The following is a 26366-nucleotide window of genomic DNA, read 5'->3' on the forward strand; positions in this document are numbered from 1 at the left end:
GATGTTTCGAGATCCGACTCTTCTTGATTCGCTTCACAGTAGGCAAACTCTCTGTTGCATCTGTGTGTGCATCTATGAGCCATTGATAGTGGTCGGTGGCAGTCTCTTCCTCCCCCCTTTCCAGTGGGCTGAAGCGATTTCTCACCTCCACTGTGTACTGGGCTTGAAGAATAGGATAGTCGATCTTCTCCTTGGGACCTGTGGCTTTGGGTTGCCGCAGGCTCAGTTACACTTGCATTGACACTACTCTGTGGTCAGAACTGACCGAGTTGAAGGTGCTGTAGGCTTCTGCGTTGATCACACAATTACTCCATTTTGTTCTTATGAGGATGTGATCGAGCTGTTTCCTGTAGATGGAGGCTCTGTTTTCATATGTCCACAGTTTACCAGCTCGCTTCTTGAATTGTGTGTTGGCGACAATGAGACTATGTTCCTGGATGAAATCAACTAGATATTGTCCATTTCTGTTGGTAAAGACTTGGTATGAGTATGGAACATCTTCCAGTCTGACCTGGGCATTAAAATCGCCGAGCACAGCCAGGAAGTTATGTGCCGGTATTGAAGTGACAGCTTCGTGAAGTTTACTGTAGAAGGCTTCCACCTCCTTCTCCTCACTGCAGTTGTGCGGGGAGTAATAGATGATGACAGAGGTTGCCAGGTTTCCATCAAATTCCGCAGTAAGGATCCTGTCACTGACAGAGACTACGCCCCTCAGCGCCGCCTTTGCCTTGCGGTTCAACATCAATCCTACTCCACCTTGTGCTGACATCGTCGTTGGCTCTCTCCATGCAGTCGAGATGATGAGGTGCATCCCCTCTACCTCTGTGAACCTTATCTCTTCGTCAGGGTGTACATGACAGTGTTCTTGGATCCCCAGGACGGAAATCTTGTAGCTGCTTGCCTGTGATGCCAACTCTGTTCATCGAGGCAAGAGGCAGATGGTGTTTGCGTTGAAGGTTGAGATGATCGTTTTTACCTTACAACGCAAAAGAGGCGCAGTTCACTCAGCCCCCTGTTGGACACAACCCTCCCCGTGGGGTTTGAGGTTGCATCTTCATACTGTCTGTCTAGGCCAGGGTCTGGGCGTTCCACAGAGTTTCTGAGCACTCCCGGCTCTGGAAGTACAGGGTTTGTTAGGTTGTCTGTCATCATAATGCCTTACAAGCAGCGAAACGAAAGACTGTGTGGCGCGCCACTCCTCACACAGACGGTAGGTGGCCGTTGACTTACAAAGAGTTCATCTGCCCTTTGACAGGTTTTGTTTTTAGTCCTGCTGGGTGCCTACACACCCTCCTCCCTGGTTAACCGAAGTGCACCAGGGGGTGTACCAGTTGAGTCGCTGACAACCCGACCCGAGACAGGTAGTACTGGGCTACGTGGTAACAGTAGCAAGGTAAGGCCCTGACCTGACCTCCAATCTACTTTCCTGATAAAATTCCTCAAAAAACAATAAGATTGGTTAGACATAATCTACCATACAAGAAGTCATGCTGACTATCCTTAATCAGTCCGTGTCTATCCAATTACTTATATATCTGGTCCCTTAGAATATCTTCCAATAACTTCCCCACAACTGATGACATGCTCATCTGCCTATGATTTCCTGGTTTATTTCTAGAGCATTTTTAAAACAGTGGAACAATATTGGCTATCCCCCAATCCTCTTGTACCTCTCCTGTCACTAAGGATGTTTAAAGTATCTCTGCTAGTGCCCTGGCTATTTCTGTACTTGCCTCCCATGAGGTCCAAAAGAACATCTCGTCAAGCCCTGGGGTTTTAGTCACCCTGACTTGCCTCAGGGTAACAAACATCTCCTCCTCTGTAATCTGGACAGGGTCCGTGAAAATGATGCTGCTTTGCCTTACTTCGATAGGCTCTGTACTTATCTCCTGAGTAAATACAGATGCCGAGAATTCAGTTAAGATCTTCCCCCATCTGTCTTGGATTACCATTCTGGTCTTCCAGAGGATGAATTTTGTATCTTTCAATCGCTTTGCTCTTAACATGCATGTAGAATCTCTTGGGATTCTTCTTCACCTTGTGTGCTAGAGCAACTTCATGCCTTCTCTTAGCCTTCCTGATTTCTTCTTAAGTGTTCTCTTGCAGTTCTTGTATTCCATAAGCACCTCATTTGTTCCTACTTGGCAATGCCTGCAATGTACCTCCCTTTTTCTTAATCAGGGCCACAATATCTCTTGAAAACCAAGGTTCCCCACACTTGTTATCTTTACCTTTTACTGTGACAAGCACATTCAAGCTTTGTACTCTTAATTTTGTTTTGAAGGCCTCCCACTTTCCAAGTACACCTTTGCCAGAAAACAGCCTGTGCCAATCCACACTTGTCAGATCATATCTGATACTATCAAAATTGGCCTTTCTGCAATTTAGAATCTTAACCCACATACCAGACCTATCTTTTTGCTTATTTTATTTGAAACTAATGGCAGTGCGGTCACTGGCTGCAAAGTATTCAGCTACACAAACTTCTGACACCTGCCCTGTCTGATTCCCTAATAGCAGATACATTATCACATGCTCTTTCATTGGGACTTATTGATGAAGGAAACTTTGCTGAACACATTTGACAAGTTATACCCCATCTAGTCCTTTTACAGTATGGTAGTCCCTGTCAATATGTGAAAAGTTAAAATCATCTACTGTAGCAACTTTATGTTACTTGCAAAGGTCTGCGATCTCTTTACAAATTTGTGCTTCTAATTCCCTAGGACTGTTGGGTGGCTGGTAGTATAACCCCATTAACTTGGTCACACACCTTTCTTATTTCTCAGCTCCACCTGCAACACCTCTCTAGTGACTCCAGTCTGTCCAGATGGAGCACTGCCATGGCATATTCCCTGACTGGAAATGCCACCCCTCCTCCTTCAATCCCTCCCAATCTGTCACGTCTAAACCAACTAAACCCCAGAATACTGAGCTACCAGAACTGCCTTTCCGACAACCAAGTCTCACTAGAGGCTACAACGTCACAATTCCAGGTGTTGATCCATGCCCTGACCTCATCAACCTTTCCTGTGATACTTCTTGCATTGAAATATACGCAGATCAGGATATTAGTTGCACCATGATTAATTTTTTCATTCCTGATTTCGTATGAGGTGTTACCAACATCTGCCTCCACAACCTCTCCACTAACTGTTCTGGTTCACTGGTTCCCACACCCCTGCAACTCTCGTTTAATCCATAAGAACCATAAGACAATAAAACATAGGAGCAGAATTAGGCCATTGGGCCCATCAAGTCTGCTCCGCCACTCAATCATGGCTGATACGTTTTTTACCCTGCTCAGCTCCACTCCCCAGCCTTCTCCCCGTAAACTTTGATACTGCGACCAATCAAGAACCTATAGAGCTCTGCCTTAAATATATCCAACAACCTGGCCTCCACAGTCATCTGCAGCAACAAATTTCACAAATTCACCACCCTCTGGCTGAAAAAATTTCTCTGCAACTCTGTTTTAAATGGACGCCCCTCTATCCTGAAGCTGTGCCCTCTTGACCTAAACTCCCCCAGCATGGGAAACATCCTTTCCACATCTAGTCTGTCTATGCTTTTCAACATTTAAAAGATTTCAATGAGATCCCATCTCAACCTTCTAAATTCCAGAGAGTACAGAACCAGAGGCATCAAACATTCTTCATAGAATAGTCCTTTCATTCCTGGAATCATCTTTGTGAACCTTCTCTGGATCGTCTCCAATGCCAGCATATCTTTTGTAAGATGAGGGGCCCAAAACTGTTCACAATACTTAAGGTGAGGCCTCATCAGTGCCTTATAAAGCCTCAGCATCACATCCTTGCTCTTGGAATCTAGACCTCTTGAAATAAATGCTAACATCGCATTTGTCTTCCTCACCACCGACTTGGCCTGCAAGTTAACCTTTAGAGTGTTCTGCACAAGGTCTCCCAAGACCCTTTGCAGCTCAGATTTTTGGATTTTCTCCCCATTTAGAAAATAGTCTCCCCATGTATTTCTACTACCAAAGTGCATGACCATGCATTTTCCAACATTGTATTTCATTTGCCATTTTCTTGCCCAATCTTCTAATCTTCTGCAGCCTACCTGTTTCCTCAACATTTACCTGCCCCTCCACCAATCTTCACATCATCTACATTTTCTAGAACCAGACTATTTTCCAAATGGGGAGAAAATCCAAAAATTGACAACAAAGCCACCTATTCCATCATCTAAATCATTGATATATAGCATAAAGATGAGTGGTCCCAACACTGACCCCTGCAGAACAGTACTAATCACTGGCAGCCAACCAGAAAAGTATCCTTTTATTCCCTCTCACTGTCTCCTACCAATCAACCATGCCAGTAACTTTCCTGTAATACCATGGGCCCTTAACTTGGTAAGCATCCTCATGTGTGGCACCTTATCAAAGACCTTCTGAGCATCCAAATATACAATATCCACTGCATCCCCTTTATCTATCCTATTTGTAATCTCCTCGAATTCCAACAGGTTCGTCCGGCAGGATTTTCCCCTAACGAAATCATGCTGACTTTGTCCCATCTTGTCCTGTGTCACCAAGTACTCCATAACCTCATTCTTAACAACTTCCAAACCACTGAGGTTAGGCTAGCTGGTCTATAATTTCTTTTCTGCTACCTTCCAACTTTGTTAAAGTGTGGAGCGACATCTGCAATTTTCCAGTCCTCTGGCACTATGCCAGAGTGTAATGATTTTTGAAAGATCATTACTAATGCCTCCACAATCTCTATGCTACCTCTTTCAGACCTTTGGCGTGCAGTTCATCTGGTCCGGGTGACTTATGTACTCCCAGGTCTTTCAGCTTTTTGAGCACGTCCTTCCTTATAATAGTAACTGCACTCACTTCTCTGCCTCACACCCTTCAACAGCTGGCACATTGCCAGTGTCTTCTAACGTGAAGACTGATGTAAAATACTCACTTGGTTCATCTGCCGTCTCCTTGTCCCTGTTATTATTACTCCGGCCTCATTTTCTAATCTTTCTATATACGGTCTCATCTCTGTTTTTTTTTTACATACTTGAAAAAGCTTTTACTATCCACTTTGATATTTTTGCTAGCTTGCTTTTATATTTCATCTTTTCTTTCCTGATGATCCTTTTAGATGCTCTCCGTAGGTTTTTAAAAGCGTCACAATCCTCTATCTTCCTGCTAATTTTTGCTTTGTTGTCTGCCCTCTTTTGTTTTTAGATTAGCTTTGACTTCCCTTGTCAGCCACGGTTGTACTATTTTTCCATTTGAATATTTCTTCATTTTTGGAATACATCTATCCTCATTTTTCCCCAGAAACTCACGCCATTGCTGTTCTGCTATCATTGCTGCCAGCAGCTCCTTCCAATTTACTTTGGCCAACTCCTCTCTCATTCCGCTGTAATGTCCTTTACTCCACTGAAATACTGCTCTGTCAGACTTTACTTTCTCCCTATCAAATTTCAAGTTGAACTCAATCATATTGTGATCACTGGTTCCTAAGGGTTCTTTTACCTTAAGCTCCCTAATCACCTCTGATTACATAACACCCAATCCAGTATAGCTGATCCCCTAGGAAGCTCAACGACAAACTGCTCTAAAAAGCCATCTCATAGACATTCAACAAACTGACTCTCTTGAGATCCATTACTAACCCAATTGTCCCAATCGATCTGTATGTTGAAATCTCCCAAGACTACCAATACATTGCCCTTTTGACATGCCTTTTCTATTTCCTGTTGCAATCTGTGGTCCACATCCCAGGTACTGTTGGGAAGCCTGTATATAATTGACATCAGGATCCTTTTACGCCTGCAGTTTCTTAACTTAACCCACAAGGATTCAACATCTTCCTATCCTATGTTACATCTTTCTACTGATTTGATGCTATTCTTTACAAGTAGAGCCATGCCATCCCCTCTGCCTACCTCCCTTTCCCTCCAATATAACATGTAACCTTGGACATCCAGCTCCCAACTACAATCGTCCTTCAGCCATGATTTAGTGATGGCCACAACGTCAAACCTGACAATCTGTAATAGTGCATCAAGATCGTCCACCTTATTTCTTCTATTCTTTGCATTGAGATATAACACTTCGAGTACTGTATTTGCTATCCTTTTTGATTCTGCATCCCTAATGCATTGATACTCACCCTGCTGGCTACAATTTGTCCTATCATCTGCTTGCCCTTCCTGACAGTCTGATTTCATGCTATCTTTGCTTTTTTACCATCAGTCCTATCCTGAGTCCCTTCACTCAGATTCCTACCACCTGTCAAATTACTATAAAACCTCCCCAACAGCTCTAACAAACTTGCACACAAGATATTGGTCCCCCTTGGGCTCAGGAACAACCCATCACTTTTGTACAGGTCATACCTCCCCCAGAAGAGATACCAATGATGCGAGATCTTGAAGCCCTGCCACCTGCACCAGCTTCTCAGCCACGCATTAATCTGCTAAATCACCCTGTTTCTACCCTCACTGGCATGTGGCACAGGCAGTAATCCAGAAATTACTACCCTGGATGTCCTACTTCTCAGCTTCTGCCTAGCCCTCTAAATTCTTTTCAGGACCTCTTTGCTTTTGCTTCCTATATCATTGGTATCAGCATGTACCAAGACATCTGCTTTACCCTCCAAAATGTGGATGTGATCAGAAATGCCCCTGACCCTGGCACCTAGGAGGCAACATATCATTCAAGTGTCCTGTTCACGTCCACAGAATCTACTCTGTTTCCCTGACTACTGAGTGCCCTATCACTGCGGCTCCCCCTCCTCCCTCCTTTCTTTCTGCATCACGGACCTATGCTCAATGCCAGTAACTTGGGCTCCATGGCATTCCCTTGGGAGGACATCCCCCACAACAACATCCAAAACAGTATACTTATTATTGAGGGGAGTGACCCCACTATTCAGCATTAACAAACTTTCCCACTAGGACTCTAGCCCCCTCTTGTTCAGGTGCAAAATGTTCCTTCTGTACAGGTTCCGCCTTCCCTGGAAGAGAGGCCAATGATCCAAAAATCTGATGCCTTCCCTCCTGCAGCAACCCCATTGTCATAATGTGGGCACTGGGAGCAGACCCAAATGCAAGTACTTCAGTCACTGAAGTACTAGGAACTGGACTAGACTAGGCTTAGGAACAGGACAGGACACAAACTAGGAGCTAGGACATTGGCTAGGCAAGCAGGACCAGGACAAGGAACTGGGAACTAGGAGCCTGGGTTTGGACTCCGAGCCAGAGACTGGACAAGGACCCAAAACCTAGATCTTGACTCGGGCTCGGACCCCGGAACTAGGCAAGGACATGACATGGTCTTGGGAGACAGGACTAGGCAAGGCTACAGGACAGAACGAGAGACTCCTGGGCAAGACTAGGGAACTCCAGCACAGGGCAAAGCACATGGACAGGACAAGAACACGAAGCCTTGACTTGGTACTGAGGAACAGCCGAACCTTGGACTTGGGACAACAGGAACGCAGAGCACAGAGCCTTGGTCTTCTGGAGGGCAGGAACACAGAGCCTTGGACTTGAGAGACAGGAACACAGGGACATGGAACACAGAGCCAGGACCCCTCCTTAGGAGCAGGACTTGGGGCCAGGGCTCTACACAGAATGCTGAACACTATGAGACAGATCCCAACACAAGGTAGCGGCAAACAGCCAGACCTACCTAGCAAAGGCGTGGACACAGAGACAGTTCCAACTCAATAGGGACAGTTCCTTATCTTGACAAAGCAAGGCTCTAGTCCCACTCTAGTGGTAGTACTTGACAAGGTTGCAGGCAAGGCTCCAGAAGGAAGCAGAAAGGAAGGGAACAGTCCAACCTCAGTGTAACAGCAAAGACAGCCTGGTTTACCCAATGAAGGCAAGGACGGGAAGGGACAGATCCAACCGCAGGGTAACAGCAACGATGGCCTGACTTACCCCACAGAGGCGAGGACAGGATACTGACAAGACAAACCAGCAACCACACTCAAACCCAGGGCCACTTATACTCCCAGCACCAAGATGAGCATCAGGTGCCTATGATTAAGCCCAACTGAAACAAGGGACAGCCGGACGACCTGGAGTCTGAAGTTCACGGACCGTGAACCGGAACGTGGACTTCACGGACCGGACCATGACACCCATAGCTACATGTTGAACTCTATAATCTTCCTAGTTCTGGCCTCACCAGCATGTGACACAGGTAGCAATCCTGAGATCACAACCCTGGATGTCCTGCCCTTTAACAGCACCTAACTTCTGAATTCCCTGTGCAGAATCTCATCACTCATCCTACCCTTGTCATTGGTACCAATGTGGACCACGACTTCTGGCTGTTCATCCTCCCACTTAAGAATGCTAAGGTTGTGATCTGTGATGTCCTAGACCTGGCACCCGGGAGGCAGCTTACTATCTAGGAATCTCATTCTCGCCCACAGAACCTTGTGTTTATTCCCCTAACTAACGAATCACCACAGCACTTCTCTTCCTCCCCCTTTCCTTCCGAATCACAGAGCCAAACTCAGTGCCAGAGACCTGACTCCTGTGACTTTCCTGTGCTTGGTCATGCGCCCCCCCACAATGTCCAGTGTGGTATACCTGTTGTTGAGGGGGATGGCCACAAGGCTATTTAACACCTTTCCCCTTACTGACTGTCACCCAGTTTCCAATGTCCTGCACGTTGGGTGTAAGTGCCTCTCTAAACTGTGTGTTCTATCTATCACCCCTTCAGCTCTCTGAATGAGCCAGAGTTCATCCAGTTCCATCTCCAACTCCTTAATACAGAGTGTCAGAAACCACAGGTGGACACACCTCCCAGTTGTAGTTGTCAAAGACCCTGGAGGTCTCACTGTTTTCCCACTTCCCGCAAGAGGAGCATTTCACTGTCCTGCCACACATCTCTACTGCCCTAGCTGAGCAGATATAAAGAAGAGATGGAAAAAAATCTTTACCTAGAGCTGTTCTTCTTTTGCTTTCTCTGACTGAAGCCTCCCTTCGCTAAAGGCTCGAAAAGCTAAATCCTCACTGACTCTGTCCACTGCAGTGCTTGCCCCTGCTTTTCTTTAATTTGCTAGTGCTAAACAATCCCAAATATCCATTGGTCACAGGTCAAAGCTCAATTACACAGCTGTGATCCGCCATTGCCTTTTCTACTCAGTCTGTGGACCTGAGTAAAATCCCCTCCTCTCAAACTTCTGATGTCCAGATTGATTGCTAATCAGAGCTCAATGAACAAAGATCAAAACAATGTTGACACGGAGAACAACAACAATCAATTATGTGCATTAATTTTATATTCTCACAAAAAGTGTTTACAATACTACACAAATCCTAAAAACCACAATAGTTGCTCATGTGAGGATGACCAGGAGGGATAAACCTACCCACACATATCCTTATCAATCTAGTTTTTAAAAATTAGATTAGATTAGATTAGATTATGAGGACACTCAGTCCTCATTTATTGTCATTTAGAAATGCATGCATTAAGAAATGATACAATGTTCCTCCGGTGTGATATCACAGAAACACAGGACAGACCAAGACTAAAACTGACAAAAACCACATAATTATAACATATAGTAACAACAGTGGAAAGCAATACCGTAATTTGATAAAGAGCAAACCATGGGCACGGTCAAAAAAAAGTCTCATTAAGTCCCGATAGCCTCATCATCACAGATGGTAGAAGGGAGAAACTCTCCCTGCCATGAACCTCCAGCGCCGCAAACTTGCCAATGCAGCACCCTGGAAGCACCCGACCACAGCCGACTCTGAGTCCGTCTGAAAACTTCGAGCCTCCGACACCAAGCACTGAGCACCATCTCTGCCGAGCGCTTCGACCCCGTCCCAGCCGCCAAGCAACAGGCAAAGCCAAGGACTCGAGGCCTTCCCCTCCGGAGATTCTGGATCACACAGTAGCAGCGGCAGCGAATCAGGCATTCTAGAAGTTTCACCAGCTGTTTCTCCGTGCTCTCACGTTCGTCTCCATCAAATCAGGATTGTGCACGGCACCCTACTTGACAGATAACAGATATTCATCACCGAAGTGGCCGCTGCGCATTGCGTCATGCCGCCATCTTCTCCTCTCCTCTCAAGTACACTCATCCATGAAATCTCAGTTCTTTCCATTGGAGAAATTAAGTCCAGTCATCGAAGAGAGGTGACCCATTTCACCATAATATTACAACCATATCACCTTATCATTTTTATTGCCCTTAGAAATAATAACACTGAACATAATGTGCTCAACCAATGTTCTAAGCTCAGAACCTGCATTACTTTGTTAAAAGTATAGAGCTGTATGTGGGGTTGTGATTGCATGGAAACTTTCAAGGTCAATTCAATGAATGGAAACTTATAATCACAGCTCAACTGCTGCCATTTGTTTTTAACTTCCTGATCTAATGTAATAAACTTCGCAATGATCTGAATCTGCTTGATAAAGTTTGGGAGTATATCGGGACAGTGTTGGAGCAGAAACTGAATATGCTTAAAGTTGATGTTTAGGAAGAAGCACAGCATCCAAATTCAATGGTGCATGTTGGAATCATTGTTACGTGTAGTCAGATACAGGAAGACATGTTCAGAGGTGTAGATCACCATGGTTGTGGTGAACATAAACATGGGATGACTGTAGCATTACTGTAAATGGGTGTTTGATGGTTGGTGTGAGCTAAATACCAATTTTCATGACATATGACGCTATAACATTATAAACTTAAGTAGAGTTGACAGGTAATGAATATTACAACAACAGATTAGAGAGTGTAATGTCAGGATAGTTGAACCCAACTTTAATAAACAATAATTTTACTTACTCAAAATTCAAAGCAAGTTGTTGTGCTGGTGTGGGGGATGGGGCAGGGGTGATCACAATTCACTCTGGTAATAGATGGAAGGATCCGTGAGAATTTTCTCAAATCTTCAAGCTGGTCTCCAGTCACTGTGCATTCCAGTGGTCTTTAACTCTCAGACTATTCCACATTTTAATTCAAGGTATAGTCCCCCATTTGCTCCTTCGCACATCCAACCGCTCAGGTCCAAGGAGGATGGAGCCTTCTGACAGACTCTCCTCAAGAAATATCTGTTTTTCCATTCTCTGCTTGTGCCTTTTTGCTGAATCAACAGTCTAAAAGCGTTGCTAAGATTCTTAAATCTTCCCTGACCCCTTCACTGCCTGTGAGAAAGTTTGAAGATGTGACTCTTCACAAATGATGAGAAGCATTGAGCCAATGTGATAATTGTCTTTGACTAAGGTGGCATTGCCTTGTCAGAGAGAACAATATGTTGTTAATCTCCAAACCTTCCTTGACCACGAGTAAGAGGAGCGGCTTCTTCGGGTGTCCTCCACTCATCCTCACTCTTCTAGTATAAAGAGGGCATGAGTGGATTGAATGGATGTTGTGCTAGTCAGGCAACGCCGTCAGGAATGGAATGGCCAGGCATTCATGGAACATGCAGTTCATTCTGTTTGCAGTTGTGTCACATGACCGGCAACAATGAATATAGAATCGAGTCAGGTTTTATAAAAACAAGCAAACATTTATTAAACTCTGCTCAAAAATAACAAAATGTATTTAAACGACTAACTTAACTGGAAGTTAACTGCTATACAGCAATTCTGGAACAATTCTTAAAAGAGTAAATGTGAAAACAGTTCTTAAAGTGGTAAATTCAAACAGAGTACTTTGAATGGTAAATTCGAAAGTCCAAGACATTTATACAGTCAATTAGGAGAGACTTTCCTGAAGTAAAGAATTCCTCGAAGATGTCACATTACTGCTGATCCCAGCCAGAACCTGGCTTGTCCACAGGGTTCACAACGACGGAAATGAAACGGTTTAAAGGAACTGACCTTTTCCTCTAGAGAATAGACACTGTACTATCCTTCCTACTTTAGCAGGGGATATCTTAGTTGCAGGTCACTTTTTCTTGAACAAAGATTCAATAAAGGTCGATCCTCTCCAAAACCACCAAACGATATCAGCTTTACTCGACTCAGCGAATTCCTGTACTTTGATAAGGTCCTCACTCGCCAATACTACTTACAATAGAAAGTAGAACTCCACTTTAAAACAAAACTGCGTCATAAGCCGAATATGCAGCAAAACGGAGTATCTAACACAAAACTGAACTGAAAACTAACTGCGTCACATCAGGGATCTCCTTTATATACCTGTTGAGAACAGGTCATCATGTGACCTCACTGGCAGGAAAGTTACATCATGTGACCTCCGCAAGACCGTTACATCATCTTCATAAGACACTCAATTACATCATGGTCATAAGACAGTTACAAGACATCCATGAGGTATGTAACAATTGTGTGATGAGAAATGGGTGAGCCCCTGAAGGAACATCGAATGAAATGAGATGTGGAGATTGTGCCAGTGATGTTTTGGAAGTGAGTGAGAGAGTGCAAGGGCCGTAATAATGAGGGGATGAATGTGTAATCAGATCATGAATGCTGTTCAAACTGACATGAATTCCTTAGGTCACATTTGGAGTATTGTAAGCGGTTTTGGTCATTGCACAGGGAGGTATAGAGGCTTTGAAGAGTGTGCAGAAGAGGTTCACCACGCTGTTGGCAGGATGTGGGCAAAAGGAGAGGTTGGAAGAACATTTGTAGGCAGAGGGTGACTTGAGAGGTAGATAAAATTGAGATTCACAGACAGAGTATATAGTGAGAGTGCAAAATCCAGGACAATCATGTTAAATATTAGAGGGCGAAGCTTTAACATGAGAAAGATTGTTTAAAGCAGATTTACAAGGCAGGGTGTTTTATGCAGAATGGTAGATGTCTAGTGTGTGCTGCCAGGGGTGATTATTGAAGAAGATGCAATAACAAATTTAAAAAGCATTTAGAGAGGTATTTGAACAAATAGGGAATGAGGAAAGATAAGCATGTACAGGGAGGTGCGATTAGTTTAAATCAGCATCATGGTGAGCATCGACATTGTGGGCCAAAGGTCCTGTTCTAGTGCTGTACTTTTCTGTATTCTACCTGCTATAATACATTATTTATGAAAAGTCTGGGTGTTACCCTGGTCATCAAATCTAATGAATCGAAACTATATGTGGTACTGTTGTACAAAAATTGGCTAATATGGATGGTGTTAGGAGAATCAGAGAGGTGTTACTGGATGTGTGGGAGGATGGGTACAGAAAATCTAGTATTTCTGTAATTGTTCTGATAGTTGACAATGTGTCAATAGGCTGAATGGCCTGATACTTTGTTATGAAATGTGAGAAATATGTGAGAAATTGGCTTTTGCTTTTCCCCAAAGTACAGCAGTTAATTTATTTCTAAATTACTTCAGCAGATGAAAAATGCTTTGACCTGTCCCGGGACAGTGAAAGGTCCTACAGTATTCTTTTTTAACACCAAACCATTGTTCATCTCAACATAGTGTAAATCATAGATTATTAAATTTTCATTCTCTAGAAATGAAGAATTTACCTCTGTGAGAGAAATATTGTTTCTTTATTGAATAAAGGAGAATGCTTACAGACATTTTCCAAACATTGAGGAAAGTTACCATACAAAGGGGAATATTGTGCCAATTTACATTAGCATGACTTGAACCTGATGTTACACAAGTCCTTTAAGCAAACAACACATTGTAGATGCTGATAATACAGGTTTTCATCGCATTTTTGAAGGTGATGGAGGATGCGGCTTATAGATTTAATGGTAGTTGCTGGAGAGAGCTTCTATCACCAATTTAAAAAACTTGTACACAGCTTCATGTTCCTCTGGTCCAAATGCTTTTTTATCATGAAGAGCGAGTTCAACAATGAAGGCGTGGCCGAGAAGCTGTGCAGAAAAACAATCATTATCCAACATTGAAACAAAAACTGGAAAGCAAAATTCAAAGCTCAGCTGACTTCATACAGAACAGCCCAGAAGGAGACCATTTTATCAACTGGTTCTATGTCAATTCTCAGTGATGCAAAAACAATTAGGCCCCACTTTTTAACTGTGCCCCGACATCGTATTCTGGTCTCATGCCCAACAAAGCCCTTTTCATTCTGTCTGCCAAACAGCAGCTAATTAATTTAAAACACAACAAACTAGAGCAAACTCTCTGCAGACAACACCGGATGTGAGGATTATACCTGTGAGGAGCAGTGAAGTAGAAAACAATTCTGCATCTGTCAGATGTTGAATAAAAGGAACTTGAAATCAGCTGTGTTCCTGTGCAATCCTGTCTAATCTAGTACATGAATTGTCGAGTGAGCATCCTGTGTAAATAGCTCTCATTAAAGTGATTAAATTTTCTAACCTGTGAACCTTATCCGGATCTAATTCTCAGGGAAAACTAGAGAAGCACTGCCTTTTCCTCAGCAACCAGGTGTTCTTTTCCCTGGAATTAAATCCACGATGCTTGGTTGCCATGTTTGTTACGACTCTGTAATTAGGAAATATTTATCGCAACCCTTTAGCAAAAATGTACACATCCTAAAAAGATCGGTTTCTACCTTAAAGTTTTGAGTGTCCACTCCGATTTTTTGATGTTTACTGCTGAGTTCATAGAAATTAGTTTCGATACTCTTCAAGTCCTCAATTGCAGTGTTCAGAGCCTTTAACACTTTGTCTGCATGAGCCTGAACACCAGGGTCACCGACTGCAAAACGACCATTGAAATTTTTAAATAGTCTGGTCGTCCAGGGATAGACTGCAAATACCCTAGAAAGGAAAAAAAAACAAATTGCCCAGTTTCTTTTCTGATAAGTTAGAATTAACTTATTTCTCAAAGCTCATTACTGAGGAAATTTTTATCAAGAGTTGCGTATCACTGGGTTAGACTGGAACCTCAGTGCGGTTCCTTTACCCTACGACAACATCTAGGCAAGCTTAGAAAATTTAAAAACCTTCACTGGAACCATAGTTGAGAATATAGTGCATGATTTAAACACAAAACAGAAAATACATTTTCATCATACCTTGCCAAGGCTTGGGCAGTTATCATCTTCTTATCCAAAAGGTCCCATTTGTTCGTGATGTATTGTTCCTGAGCCTTTGTTAAATTCACCATTTTTTGGTTGTTAAGCTCTCACTGTCACTACCTGCACAAGAAAGCTGTGTTGACATGGAGTTTTGATCTCACTTTTATAGGCTGCAATAGGGCTCATCTCAGACTAACACTTAACTGTAATAGGCTGACCACTAGTAGGTTAGATACACTTTCCAAGAGAGGGCAGCAACCCTTCTGTATTTGTGTGTTAAGATAAACACTTGCTGAACAATTGCTTGTCTGAGCCTCACGTCTGCCCACACAATGCAAAGAATCATTCTCTAGTTTTATTGAATAATAATTCAATACATTCATTTCCAAACTGTAGTGCTCTTTCATTGTTAATTGAATTTCACTTCTACACGTCATTCTGCTGGCTAAAATTTTTCATTAATTAATATTGTTATTTTTTAGAAGTTAATATGATTCTAATGTTGGAATCAAATCCATGTCTGTTCTGACATAACTTGAATAATCTTCTCATCTATATAGATATGGGATTGTACCAAGGGAAAACTGATGACAAACTTACATCATTACATTAAGGCATGATTATTTTGAAATGCTGGGCTACACAGTAATGTGTACTTCATGGTCCCTGAGCTCTGACTGATGATTCTGCTATCAACATTCACTGAGTAACTAACAGTACTTTACATCATCAGTGGGTAGATTTATGAGTTTGGTAAATGGACACACATGGACAAAGCTCTATTTCTGTTTTGTGTGTCCATCCAATGTTGAACCAGCCGTGAGCATTGACAAACTTACTGTAGGTGGAATGTAAACATGAAAAGACCAATGCGGGAAAATGTGGGTTCTCAACAAACAAAGATGTGAGACTTTATAATGAGAAATAATAAAATGTCAGTGGAATTAAGCAAATGTCTCCTGTCTGTTTGTGTATTGGATTTTCAATAAGATTTTGATATGTTTATGTTCAGGTGAAGATAAACAAGGACAGCTCACATAGAATTTGGGGGTCACTGTGTCCTTGAGAGTTGTTTAACAAATGGAAAACAGAGTAGAGAAACAGACCCCTCATAGATAGCCAGGCTGCAGCTAATGGGGTCCAACAGGGATCGGTGCTGGATTCCAAGCATTTACAATGTCTATTAGCAGTTTGTCTGAGAAAACCTGATGTAACTTTTCCATATTTGCTGATGATAGAGACCTAATTGGGAATTTCTGTTCAGGCTGCATCTGGAGTATTGTATTCAGTTCTGGTCACTCATCATTGGAAGGATGTGTAGGCCATGGAGAGGGTTCGGAAGAGGTTTACCAGTGTGCTGGCTGGATTGGAGAGAATGTGCTATAAGGAGAGTGAACAGATGAGAATTGTTTTCAGTGGAGTAGGAAAGGGATGACCTGACAGAAATTTATAAAAATATGAGAGGTGTTAATAGAGTAGACAGACTTTTTGCCCAAAGTTGAAATGTCCACTACTGGAGGACATGCATTTATGGTAAGAAAGGAAAATGTAAAGGAAATGTATGGGATAAGTTTTTTTAACAGAGTAGTGAGTGTTGGCGCTGTCTTACCATGAGTGGTAGTGGAGGTAGATACGATAGAGGTGTTGAAGACGCTTTAAGAAAGACACATAAATGTGCAGAGAACAAGGGATACGAACAACATGCGGACAGAATGGATGAGATATCACTAGCTTAATTAGTTTGGCTGAAGGGCCTTTTCTTGTCCTGTACTGTTCTAGGTTCTAAAGCCTTGGTAAAATGACAGCTATGTTATTGTTCACAATTTTGGACACTTTGTTTTCTTAAAAAGACATGTTCACTCTTAAGGTGTTTTGCAAAGTTTCACAGGACCAGTTAGAATATCAGATGTGGATTAAAAAATGCACAACAATAATGAACCAACATGCTAATTTACCAGTTTAATTTAGAGAAAGTCAGAAATACTCAAGAAGTCTGTAAATTTTCCTTTTTCTCAGCCACTTGCACAGCCTGACCTGTGAGTAATTCCAGCATTCTGTTTCTGAAGTTTCCAGCATTTGCAAGTGTTTTCGATTATCAGATGTGTGGGTGCTCACCACTGATAGTACAATGTTAAGTACATTTTCTACTCAGTAAATGAAGTAGCCCATTCTGCCATAAGTAGCTGGTAACATTCACGTCACCAAGTGCCAGGTAACAAGGACCTCCTTGCATGCAGAATTTTATCCTTGTGTTCATTACTAGTACAAAATTGCCTAACATTACCATCCTGTGTATCATGACTGACCAAGTACTGAACTGGATCAGCTACAAAAGTACTGTGATAAATGAGTTGGTCAGACCCTGGCTTTGCAACGGCAAGTGACTCAGTTATACCACAGTAAAACCTTTCCACCTTCCAAAGGTACAATTCTGCAATGTGATGGAATGCTCCCAATGTTCTTTTTGTATTTTGTTAGTTTTTTTGTGTGGGGGTGGGGGGGATGTTGGGTGGTTGAAGATTGTGTTGCTTTTTTTTTGTGTGCAGGGGGTAGGTTTGCTGTTTCTCTTTGGATTTACTTCCACGGTTTTCTTTGTTTCATGGCTATCTGTAGAAGAAGACCCACAGAGTTGTATACCACATACATACTCTGATAACATATGAACCTTTGAAACTTTGAACAGTGCATTGAGGTAATACATGGTAAAGCAATAACAGAATGCAGAATAAAGTGTTACTTTCACCAAGAAAATGCAATGCAAGCTGACAGTAAGATGCAAGGCCACAGTGAGGTAGGTTGTGAGGTCAAAGGATCATCTTATTATGGTACTGCTGAGTGCCCTTATAACTGTGGGGTATCGTCTGCCCTATGGAGGGTGGAGAAGAGAGCATGTCAGGGGTGAGTGCAGTCCTTGATTATGTTGGCTTCTTTACCAAGGCAGCAAAAGGTGTAGGTAGACTCCATGGAGAGGATGCTACTTTTTTTTCTGTGCTAAATTTTGGTCACAACTCTGTATTTTCTGCTGATTATTGGGAGAGCAGTTGCCACACCAACCTGTGATACATCTGGATAGGATGCATTCTATGTTCTATCAATAAAAACTAGTGACGGTCCGATGGGCCATGCCAGATTTCTTTAGCCTCCAGAAGAAGCTGGGATTTCTTGGCCATGGTGGAACTAGGAGCCTGTTGGTGATATTCACTCCTGGGAACTTGAAGCTCTTAACCTACTTGATCTCAACACTGTTGATGTAATCAGGTGTGTGTGCACCACCCACCCTCGTGAAGTCAATGACCAGCTCTTTTGTTTCACTGACATTGAGGGAAAGATTGTTGTCATGACAGAATGATACTAGACTCTTACTTTATTCAGTTTATTGTAATTTGAGATTCGGCTCACTGTGCTGGTATCATTTGTAAACTTGTAGATGGAGTTAGAGCAGAGCCTGGCTACACAGTTGTGAGTGTACAGAGAGTAGAGTAGGCTACCGCTGATGAAGCCTTGTGGGCCGCCAGTGTAGAGAATAATGAAGATGGAGGTAATGCCACCTACCCTTACTGAGTGTGCTCTGTTGGTTAGGAAGTCAGGTTGTGAGCTGAAGACAGGGTAGCCCTGTGACATTGATGGTCCTCTGTTCATGTGTTCATTCTGAAGCTGAAACAGCATGCTACAACTCTAGAGAGTCACCAGCATGATTTAGAGTGGGAAGGTCAGGGAAGCTTCTATGGTTCCTGGTGATTATACCTGTGGGAAGTGTGTTCAGTTGCAGCTGCTGACTGACCGTATAGAGTGACTGGGGCTGTAGATGAATCAAAAGGATGAGATACTGCAGACAGAATTGAGAGAGATGGGTAGAAGGTTAAAATGTAGGAGCAGTAGGGTTATAATCCCTGGGTAACTCCATGTGTTGTTTCCTAGTGAGCGTGGGAATAGGAGGATAGGGTTGATGAATGTGTGGTTGATGAACTGGTGCAGGTCTGAGGTATATCTTGGAGTGTTGGGATATCATTCAGGACAGGGATCACCCGTACAAGAAGGACACATCGCAATAGGCTTCCTGCTGGAGGCAATTGCTAAAGTTACTTGGATGGGTTTGAACAAGTTGAGCAGGATATGGATCCAAAAATGGTTATGCAATCAGTGAGGAAACTGAGGTAACTATAGAGGCTAAATTGAACAAATCCAGCCAGCAGGAGCAGGACAAGAAGCGAGGAAGGTTTGATCACCTAAACTGCAAGAAGCAGAACAGGCTGATGTATCTTCGGATATCTTTGGCATGTGGGATTGTGATAGTATATCTACTACAGAAATATGAGACAGTGAGTGGATATCATTTGTTTGGATTTTCAGGAAGCCTTTAACAAGGTCTGGCACACAAAGGGGCTACTCTGGATAAGTGATAAAGTACAAGTATAGATAGAAAGATGGTTGATTGCCAGAAGTCGGAAAGTTGAGATAAAGGGTACTTTTCGGGATGGCTGCTGGTGACTTTTGGAATTCCAAAGGGGTCAGTGTTGGATTTGCAGCTTTTCACTTCATACAATAATGATTTGGATGGAACTGATGATATTGTGGCTACATTTGATAAGCGAAGGAACAGGCTATAGCCCTGAGGCAAGTAGTCTGTAGAATGACCTGGACAGGTTGGGAGAGTGGGCAAAGTTGAGGGAGATGGGATACAGAATAGTGAATGTGAGGTTATACACATTAGAAGAAGAACAACAGACTATTTTTCTAAATGGGGAAAATTTTCAGAAATCAGAGGTGTAAAGTGACTTAGGGTTCCTAACTTAGAATTCCTTCATAGAAACATAGAAACATAGAAAATAGGTGCAGGAGTAGGCCATTCGGCCCTTCAAGCCTGCACCACCATTCAGTATGATCATGGCTGATCATCCAACTCAGAACCCTGTACCAGCCTCCCCTCCATACCCCCGATCCCTTTAGCCACAAGGGCCATATCTAACTCCCTCTTAAATATAGCCAATGAACTGGCCTCAACTGTTTCCTGTGGCAGAGAATTCCACAGATTCACCACTCTCTGTGTGAAGAAGTTTTTCCTAATCTCGGTCCTAAAAGGCTTCCCCTTTATCCTCAAGCTATGACTCCTCGTTCTGGACTTCCCCAACATCGGGAACAATCTTCCTGCATCTAGCCTGTCCAATCCCTTTAGGATTTTATACGTTTCAATCAGATCCCCCCTCAATCTTCTAAATTCCAACGAGTATAAGCCTAGTTCATCCAGTCTTTCTTCATATGAAAGTTCTGCCATCCCAGGAATCAATCTGGTGAACCTTCTTTGTACTCCCTCTATGGCAAGGATGTCTTTCCTCAGATTAGGGACCCAAAACTGCCAACAATACTCCAGGTGTGGTCTCACCAAGGCCTTGTACAACTGCAGTAGCACCTCCCTGCTCCTGTACTCGAATCCTCTTGCTATAAATGCCAGCATACCATTCGCCTTTTTCACCGCCTGTTGTACCTGCATGCCCACTTTCAATGACTGGTGTATAATGACACCCAGGTCTCGTTGCACCTCCCTTTTTCCTAATCGGCCACCATTCAGATAATAATCTGTTTACCTGTTTTTGCCACCAAAGTGGATAACTTCACATTTATCCACATTAAATTGCATCTGCCATGAATTTGCCCACTCACGTAACCTATCCAAGTCACCCTGCATCCTCTTAGCATCCTCCTCACAGCTAACACTGCCGCCAGCTTCGTGTCATCCGCAAACTTGGAGATGCTGCATTTAATTCCCTCATCCAAGTCATCAATATATATTGTAAACAACTGGGGTCCCAGCGCTGAGCCTTGCGGTACCCCACTAGTCACTGCCTGCCATTCTGAAAAGGTCCCGTTTATTCCCACTGTTTGCTTCCTGTCTGCCAACCAATTCTCTATCCACATCAATACCTTATCCCCAATACTGTGTGCTTTAAGTTTGCCACTAATCTCCTGTGTGGGACCTTGTCAAAAGCCTTTTGAAAATCCAAATATACCACATCCACTGGTTCTCCCCTATCCACTCTACTAGTTACATCCTCAAAAAATTCTATGAGATTCGTCAGACATGATTTTCCTTTCACAAATCCATGCTGACTTTGTCCGATGATTTCACCACTTTCCAAATGTGCTGTTATCACATCTTTGATAACTGACTCTAGCAGTTTCCCCATCACCGATGTTAGGCTAACCGGTCTATAATTCCCTGGTTTCTCTCTCCCTCCTTTTTAAAAAAGTGAGGTTACATTAGCCACCCTCCAATCCTCAGGAACTAGTCCAGAATCTAAAGAGTTTTGAAAAATTATCACTAATGCAAGGACAATTTGCAGGTGAGTCAATAGTAAAGAAGTGAATTAGCATTCATTTTGGAAGGATTAGAATATAAAAACAAATACATAATGCTGTGGTTTAAGTCATAGGTCAGACTGCATTTGGAATATTGTGAGCAATTTTGGATCCTGTTGCTAAAGAAGAGAGCTTGGTAGGGTCCGGACACTCAGAAGAGTGATCACAGGAATGAAAGGCTTAATACATGAGGACACAATTTCTATGTATATTAAGAGAAAAATGGGTAAAAGATTAGAGTATTTTCCCTTTAGTAATATATATATATATATACAGCTACAAGTAAAGAGTACAGTCTTAAATGTGTATTTCTCATCTGTCTTTACTGTGGCAAAGGATATGAAACCTGGTGAGTTCAGGGAGAATTTCAATGATATCCTGAAGCATATTGACATACTAAAGACGAGGCATTTGCAGTCAAAGCTCATAATACATAGTGTATATATCTCCAAGATACTGATATCAAGTTGCTCTAATCACAGAAGGAAAATTTGCTTCTTAGAGTGGACTTTCAGGAAATATATTGCAAGAAATTTTGGCGTTGCATAAACCAATTGAATGTTCCAACTTCAGTAATTCCTTTATCCACAATGATATTGAAAGAGATAATAATGATGATTTTGTCTCCTGGATGTTGAATTTTTAGGATTATGTGATCGCATATTTAAAGCTGCATTGGTAATTCTGTTTTAGAAAACAAAATGCTTTTTCAGGATTAAGTTTTATGGAGAGCCAGAATTACTTTTCACATTTTCTCTGGAGTGTAGACAGCTGAGGGGTGACCTGACAGAGGTGTATAAATCAAGAGGGGAATCAATGGGTGGTCATAGTGTTTATCCGAGTGTAGGACAGTCTATACTCAGGCACCAGAAGAGAAACTTTTTCACACAGAGTGGAGGGTATATGAAATGAGCTAGGAGAGCAAGCTGTAGAGACATGTATTATTACACTGTGGAAGAGACATTTAAACAGTTCCACTGTTCGAGATGGTTTACATGGATATGAGCCAAATGTGAGCAAACGTGAGTGACTAGGTCAGATAGACATTAGTTGGTATGAATGAGTTTGGCTAAGTGGACTGTTCCCTTGTGGTATAAATCTATATTTTAACTGTAAAGCTTGCTTTGGGTAGTGAGTCATGATATGTTGTTGAAGTATAAAAGCCATACGGAAATATTTCGATCTCCTCTTTCAAATATTTTGCTGTTCAGAATCTGAACTTGATTCATTTACAATGGATTGAAAAGTAACTTCCATGCAAACAGACGTTTGTTGGCTCAATGCTTTTATGTCCAAGTTCTTTCTCCACTTTGTTGTTATCTAGTGATAGAGGTAAACAGACCCTGCAGTATTGTTTGTGTTCTTGTAAGTGGACATATCTGACAGATATATTTCTGAAATTGTGTATACATAATAAATCAGCCACAGCAAATGATAAAGCATTAACAAAAATGAATGTTTATTTAGTTTAGTTTACCAATTATGCCAAAATTTAATCAATGACAAAATGTGGAATTAAATGTTGATCTCGCTGTTGTTCACCGTAGTTTGTCGATTGCGTCTCTAACGGTACTTGGAGCTCAATTCATGTGCGAGCAACTCAAGGAATTTGTCGACAGCACAGTGGGTTGCAGGGGTGAACGCAGGCAAGTAAATGGCCAGGGTAACTGTGATACAATCAGCCAACAGCTGTAAAAGAGAAAAATTATAAAAATGAGGCAGTGTTAGTATTCGCAACTCATGATTTTACCCATCAAATGAATGTTGGTTGTTTGTACTTTGACTGCTTTGCTGTGTATCGTGTAGAGGGAAAAAGTATTCCCTGCAAAGCTGAACAAGACTACACTTCTAGATAGCTGAAGCTGCAACTAAATAAAGTTGAAAGTTCAGAGTTGCTGATCTAATCACAATATCATAGTTTGTGTAATGACAATGAGGAAGAATCTGTAAAATTGTTACATACCTGAAAGTTATGAGGATCCACGAGAAGTTCTTCACCATGTCTCTTGGCAAGCTTTTCCAGATGTTTACTCAGGTTGTCCACGTTGTGGGCTGCATCCGCCACAGCTTCCATGACAATGCGACCATGTCTTCTGACAGGCTGGTCAGAGGCTTTGTAGCCATTGAATTTCGGGAAGTACGTCTTAGCTTGAGGGTGGATCTCAAACAACCTTCAGAAACATGGAAAATGAAGGCAGAAATTATGTTCCAACACAATATACACTACATCTCACTTAGGATTAAATTCCATTATTCTCCAGACAAGTAATCACATTATTTTGGAAAAACTTCAATCCTATGCAGAGAATATCTTCGTACACTTATTAATGGTCTCAATGTGCAAGGGAAATGCAAAGAAATATTAACAATTACAAATAATAGCTGAAAATGCAATAACTATACTGTGAATCTAAGAAAATTACCTAGCTAAAGCATCGGCACCCAAAGTTTCAGCATTTGCCTTTATGTGGTGGCCTAGTTCTTCTATAACCTGTTTGTTGGGGCCAGAGAGTACCATTGTTGCTGAGTTTTCACTTTTTCAGATCTCACAATAACCAGGAGATGCCTCTGGCTTGATGAGTCCATATTTATTGTAATTCACACTGAGCCACACCCTCTCCACCCCACTTTTCCCATTGGTTGACAATAGTGAATAGAGAACCAATCGTCTGTTTCACATATAACTGTTGGCAAAGATATCCTGTCCAGAAGAGCTAAACACTACCTGCACATATTTCACTTGATGCACACATGTAAAGGTTTAGTTTATTGCCATATAAGTTATCAGTAAATGCACATTAATAGTCATTAATCAATATGTGTTTCCAAACTAACCCTGTTATAATAATCCCTTACTCACTCTTCCTTCAGTTAGTCCTGACGAAGGGTCTCGGCCTGAAACGTCGACTGCACCTCTTCCTGGAGATGCTGCCTGGCCTGCTGCGTTCACCAGCAACTTTTATGTGTGTTGCCTGTTATAATAAGTTTAATTTGTTTTATCGTTATTTTGATCTGGGTCTTACATTGAATTCATCTATTCAAGTTCATCCTCTTCCCCCTTAGTCTTTTTATTTCACAACTTGCGCAGGGGGACATGGTTTTCCAAAATCACAAGACACCTACTGTGTACACTGCACAGAAACCGATTGGGCAAAACAAGTTATAATGTAACCATAATGGACCAGGAAGTGTGTAGGTCTGGAATCACATGTATGTTATGCATTAGCATATGGCTGAAGTACTTGGTTACTTCCAAGTCTATGAAAGGTGTCAGAATGTGAAGACCTGAGGGTGGCCAGGACAACTTTGGAATATTGGTCTGGAATTTCATAGACATGGGTGAACTGAGCTGATGTTACAGGCAGATTTGGAGAAGGGAACTCTACTGTGAGCTCAGCTCGGGTTTAAGGTTACAGGTCTGACCAAACAGTGGAAGGGAGACCGATGAAGTCAGTGATCTGGTATCAGAGATGTGCAGCCAAAGATTTTTAGTTCTTCCCGAAGCTCAGTTGGAGCAAAGTTCTATTCACTCATTGCCAGACATCAAATAGCTAGTGTGACTGAACAAAAGCAGGGGAAGAATCAATGGAGCTACAAAGAAATATAATATTGTGTGTTATTGTACCTATTCTGCATTTAAATTTTCCTTGTTTTCTGAAGATAGGCTGATAGGTAAACTCCAGTCCCACTGTGGCTGAGTTTGAAGGCAGTTTTATTGATCACCAACATGTTACAGTGCGGAAGGAGCTGTGTAAAAAGGCAGTACTTCTCAGTGTTCTCATGAAAGATGGATTCAAATGTTGATTAAAATTCCTTCAACTTGTAAAAGTGCTTCTGACAAATGAATGAATAAATATACAAGCAATTATATAGAGGCCTACCATATGTTGAAGATTAATTGCTTAACAACACAATAGTAAGTAATCAGTAAGTAAGTACTGATATCTCAGAGCTAGAAATAAAGTGTCAAACCTAATCAGGTGGGACATAACAGAACCTAATGCGTTTTTGAAGTCACTGAGAAATATTTAGAACAGGTTATTTGAAGAAATCTATTTTTTTTTAAATCTTTTCATATTTAATTGAAATAATTTTGTGATTGGCCTGAATTAAATCTGAAATTGTGTGTAATAATGATCTAACAATATCTACTGAATATACAGTGCTTATAAAAAGTATTCAACCAACCCCCCCCCCCCGGAATTCTTCATGTTTCATTGTTTTACAACATTGAATCACAGTGGATTTAATCTGGCTTTTTTTCACACTGATCAATGGAAAATGACTCTTTCATGTCAAAATGAAAAAAGATCATGACAAAGTGATCTAAATTAATTACAAATACAAAGGCTTTAGACATTGGTGAGAAGGCACTTGGAGAATTGTGAGCAGTTTTGAGCCCCTTATCTAAGAAATGATATGCTGGCATTGGAGAGGGTCCAGAGGAGTTTCATGAGAATGATTCCAGGAATGAAAGAGTTAATGTATGGGGAGCGTGTGATGGTTCTAGGCCTGTACTCACTGGAGTTTAAAAGAATGGGGGGGGGTATATCATTGAAAACCTATTCAATATTGAAAGGTCTAGGTAGAGTGAATGTAGAAAGTATGTATCTTATAGTGGGTGAGTCACAATCCAGGGGTCACAGACTGTGCATATACAAACTTCCATTAAGAACAGAAATGAAGAGGAATTTCTTTAGTCAGAAGGTGCTGAATTCATGGAATTCCCTGCTAGAAATGGTTGTGGAGGCCAAGTCATTCAGTACATTTAAAACAGTGGTTGATGGGCTCATCATTAGTCATGGCATCAAAGGTTATGGGGACAGGTCATGATAGTGGAGTTGAGGAGGATAATAAATCAGCCACGGTGGAATGGCAGAGTAGTGTCTTTGATCCGAATGGCCTAATTCTGCTCCTAGAATAATGGACCATTCAGAAATCTGATGGTGAAGGACAAGAAGCTATTTCTGAATCATTCAGTGTGGTCTTCAGGCTCTTGTACATCCTCGCTGGTGACTGTACTGATATGAGTGCATGTCCCAGTTGGTGAGAGTCCTCAGTGATGGATGCCATCTTCTTGA

At 42.0% G+C, this 26366-nt stretch overlaps 2 protein-coding genes and 1 pseudogene across 2 annotated transcripts; all 3 read right to left on the reverse strand.

Moving 5' to 3' along the window:
* Positions 1–211: 211 nt before the first annotated feature.
* LOC134352269 (craniofacial development protein 2-like) lies at positions 212–11336 on the reverse strand (annotated as a pseudogene).
* A 2159-nt stretch (positions 11337–13495) lies between these two features.
* On the reverse strand, positions 13496–15020 carry LOC134351319 (hemoglobin subunit beta-like). Its single transcript, XM_063057394.1, has 3 exons — positions 14929–15020; positions 14464–14671; positions 13496–13798 (listed from the first exon to the last, which is right to left on the reverse strand). Exons 1-3 carry the CDS (start codon positions 15018–15020, stop codon positions 13670–13672), a joined length of 429 nt encoding a protein of 142 aa, XP_062913464.1. The 3' UTR covers positions 13496–13669.
* Positions 15021–22848: 7828 nt separating this feature from the next.
* On the reverse strand, positions 22849–23803 carry LOC134351320 (hemoglobin subunit alpha-like). The gene is made up of 3 exons (XM_063057395.1): positions 23709–23803; positions 23249–23456; positions 22849–22974 (listed from the first exon to the last, which is right to left on the reverse strand). The coding sequence occupies exons 1-3, from the start codon at positions 23801–23803 to the stop codon at positions 22849–22851; spliced, it is 429 nt and encodes a 142-aa protein (XP_062913465.1).
* Positions 23804–26366: the final 2563 nt, after the last annotated feature.

Source organism: Mobula hypostoma, chromosome 9 (genome assembly GCF_963921235.1).
Source record: "Mobula hypostoma chromosome 9, sMobHyp1.1, whole genome shotgun sequence".
NCBI lineage: Eukaryota > Metazoa > Chordata > Chondrichthyes > Myliobatiformes > Myliobatidae > Mobula > Mobula hypostoma.

Excerpts from the sequence above, each read along its gene's own strand:
- LOC134351319 (XM_063057394.1), bottom strand. The coding sequence starts at position 15,020 with ATGGTGAATTTAACAAAGGCTCAGGAACAATACATCACGAACAAATGG. Across the intron at positions 14,672-14,928 it reads ACTGCCCAAGCCTTGGCAAG|GGTATTTGCAGTCTATCCCT; the intron begins GTATGATGAAAA and ends TTTCCTTTCTAG. Across the intron at positions 13,799-14,463 it reads TGGACACTCAAAACTTTAAG|CTTCTCGGCCACGCCTTCAT; the intron begins GTAGAAACCGAT and ends TTTTCTGCACAG.
- LOC134351320 (XM_063057395.1), bottom strand. The coding sequence starts at position 23,803 with ATGGTACTCTCTGGCCCCAACAAACAGGTTATAGAAGAACTAGGCCAC. Across the intron at positions 23,457-23,708 it reads GGTGCCGATGCTTTAGCTAG|GTTGTTTGAGATCCACCCTC; the intron begins GTAATTTTCTTA and ends ATGTTTCTGAAG. Across the intron at positions 22,975-23,248 it reads TGGATCCTCATAACTTTCAG|CTGTTGGCTGATTGTATCAC; the intron begins GTATGTAACAAT and ends TCTCTTTTACAG.